At 37.4% G+C, this 2433-nt stretch overlaps 1 protein-coding gene across 1 annotated transcript in view; it reads right to left on the bottom strand.

The window, feature by feature from the left end:
- The window catches only part of TDO2 (tryptophan 2,3-dioxygenase), a 78970-nt gene that overhangs the window by 27099 nt on the left and 49438 nt on the right, over nucleotides 1-2433 (bottom strand). Inside the window, exons 4-5 of the mRNA XM_004382064.2 lie at nucleotides 1538-1608; nucleotides 173-300 (exon numbers count right to left, since the gene is read on the bottom strand). Of these exons, the coding sequence (XP_004382121.1) occupies nucleotides 173-300; nucleotides 1538-1608 (199 nt within the window). The remainder of the gene's footprint in view (nucleotides 1-172; nucleotides 301-1537; nucleotides 1609-2433) is intronic.

Genomic DNA, 2433 nt, shown 5'->3' with positions numbered 1-2433 from the left:
AAAAAAAAAAAAAAAAAGACTCTCCATGTGCTTATCGTGGCCAAGTGTCATTAGTAGGCTAGACTCCTCATACCACACGACATATACATGCTTCTCTTATCTCACCAGAATGAAAAGGTAAATCCCACTGCATTAAAAAAAAAGAAAAGAAAAGAAAAGCACAGACACACACCTGAAGTCATTAAAGTCCAAGGCTGTCATTGTTTCCAGAACAGAAAACTGTTGTACCAATAGTTTAAGGATCACTGCCACTCTGTGCATCCGAGTAACAACCTTGAGCATATTCCTTTCATCCCTGACCTGGTGGTTAAGAAATGAAACACGGAGTAATCAATTATGATTTACAGAAGATGCAAAATAAACTGTAACTAACAACGCATTCTGTTCATTTTATCTCCATCTTTTATTACATTTTATTGTTTTTGCAGAAAGTTTACACAGCAAATTAGGTTCCCATTTAACAATTTCCACACATATTGTTCACCGACATTGGTTACATGTTTCACAATGTGTCAACAGTCTCATTCTTCCATTCTGGTTATCTCTATTTTAAAGAGGAACATTGGAACGAAGTATGTGTTGAACCAACAGCAACTCTGAGGTGTGTGCAAGAAATGTCTGCAAATGAGAACAATTTTTCTTTCTTTAAAAATAGAAAACTATGTGGAAGCAAGTTAAAAGTAAATTCTGGAACACAACTCTCACTGATTTCAAAACAAGCTTCTCTCTTTGTTTTGCTTCACAAAATACCGGTCAAAGTAACATGTGAAGTACTGGGTTAGGATTAAGCAACACCTGGATTAATCTGCACTTTAGGGACAAAGTTGCCACTGATGTAATGGGAATTGTATTTACACACATAGGGGGAGTATTGTCTGTGTGTGTTTCCTCTTTCCCAAACTCTCTTGGAGCAGGGCTCAGAAGTAGAGGGCTTAGGGTGGAGCCTGAAAGGGTATGGGAGGAGGAGGCAGGATGCAAGGAGAGAGGGTGCAGTTCCAACTTCTGCAATTGCCTGGTCTCTGCTCTGCTCTCCTACCACTCTTGGTCCTCCTGGTTCTCCTTGCTTCTTTTATCCTTCCTCACTCCCCTTCTTATATTTTTCTTCCTCCTGCTACTCTTTCTCCATCTCCTCTTTTTTTTATTTCTGACTTTCCTCATTATGGGTCCTATCTTCCCACAGTTAAGACCCATACTAATATTCATTAGAAACACAGTTCTGGTATCTAGCAATTAAATGACTGCTATTAGCTAGCTGGAATGTAATTGTCATTTATAACAATATTTTTAGGGGAAAAGAAAATGTGAGTCCTGAACAAGGGGCTTGAAACTGAGATTTGAAAGAAGCCTTAGAGCACGGAGCAGGTCCAGGGCGGCAGTGGCTCTGGGGAAACCTGTCTAAACTCTTTGTCCTCTCAGAAAGGTGACTTTTATTATTAAGTAATAACCCCACAGTTGGTGTTACATTTTGTTCATTGCTAAATACTTTTTACAGTCTTCAAAAAATCTATGAAACCCATACTGGGACATAATAACTTACATGGCCATTCTGAAAGATCTCTCTAACAGAATCTAATTCCCAGAGGATTTGCTTAAACCAGAGTTCATAAGCTGTAATGAAAGAAACCAGAGTTATGGAGAGCTCTTTGATTGTAATTATAAGAGTAACATGAGTAACACATTAAAACAGAAATGAAAATGAAGATTTAAAATCAACAAAGACCAATCCAGCCCTATGTTATGCTAGAAATAAATATTAATAATACATTTATAATACCTTCCTTCTGTTGAATCTTTTAGTATGTCAGCCACGTTATCTAGACGTCTTACGTTCATGATTGTTACATTTATTCCTCTCAACATACCTCTACTTTAGGTCTTTTAAGGATATAACACATGACTCAGTTCTAACTTCTCATATGCAAACTAGAGGTATGTGGGAAAGCAGAAGTGATACTCAACTCCACCTATAGACTGAGAAATGAATATTCACCAAACTAAGTGAAAGACTGTGGTGGTTTAAGACCTTGGAAATTTTAAAGCTGTTATTTAAAATGCAGTGTTTTGTTTCGTTTATTTGTGAAAATCTTAGCAATGTATAGACACAGAACAGTCAGGAAAGTGGGCAGATGTCTGTGATAAATCAATAGTGACAAGAGCCTCATGTTACTCTCATGGCTAATTCCTAGGGGCAACTTTATGGCAATTGATCCGGCATTATCCAGTATCTGAGTTTAAAAGGCTATTTGTTTAAACCTGAATCTTGCCAAAGCACTTCTGTTGAAGGATTTAGGCAAGCAAGGACTTTTGCTTTGAGTTTGTTTTCCCCTTCCTTATAGGTCATCTAAATCATAAAACTGGCATTAAAGAAGGGTGATACAGCATAGTATATTGGAAGAAGCATAGTTGGATCCGTTCATCTGACATTGCTAACAA

This window comes from Trichechus manatus, unplaced genomic scaffold (genome assembly GCF_000243295.1).
Source record: "Trichechus manatus latirostris isolate Lorelei unplaced genomic scaffold, TriManLat1.0 scaffold00089, whole genome shotgun sequence".
NCBI lineage: Eukaryota > Metazoa > Chordata > Mammalia > Sirenia > Trichechidae > Trichechus > Trichechus manatus.
This window is presented reverse-complemented; position numbering and strand designations above follow the sequence as displayed.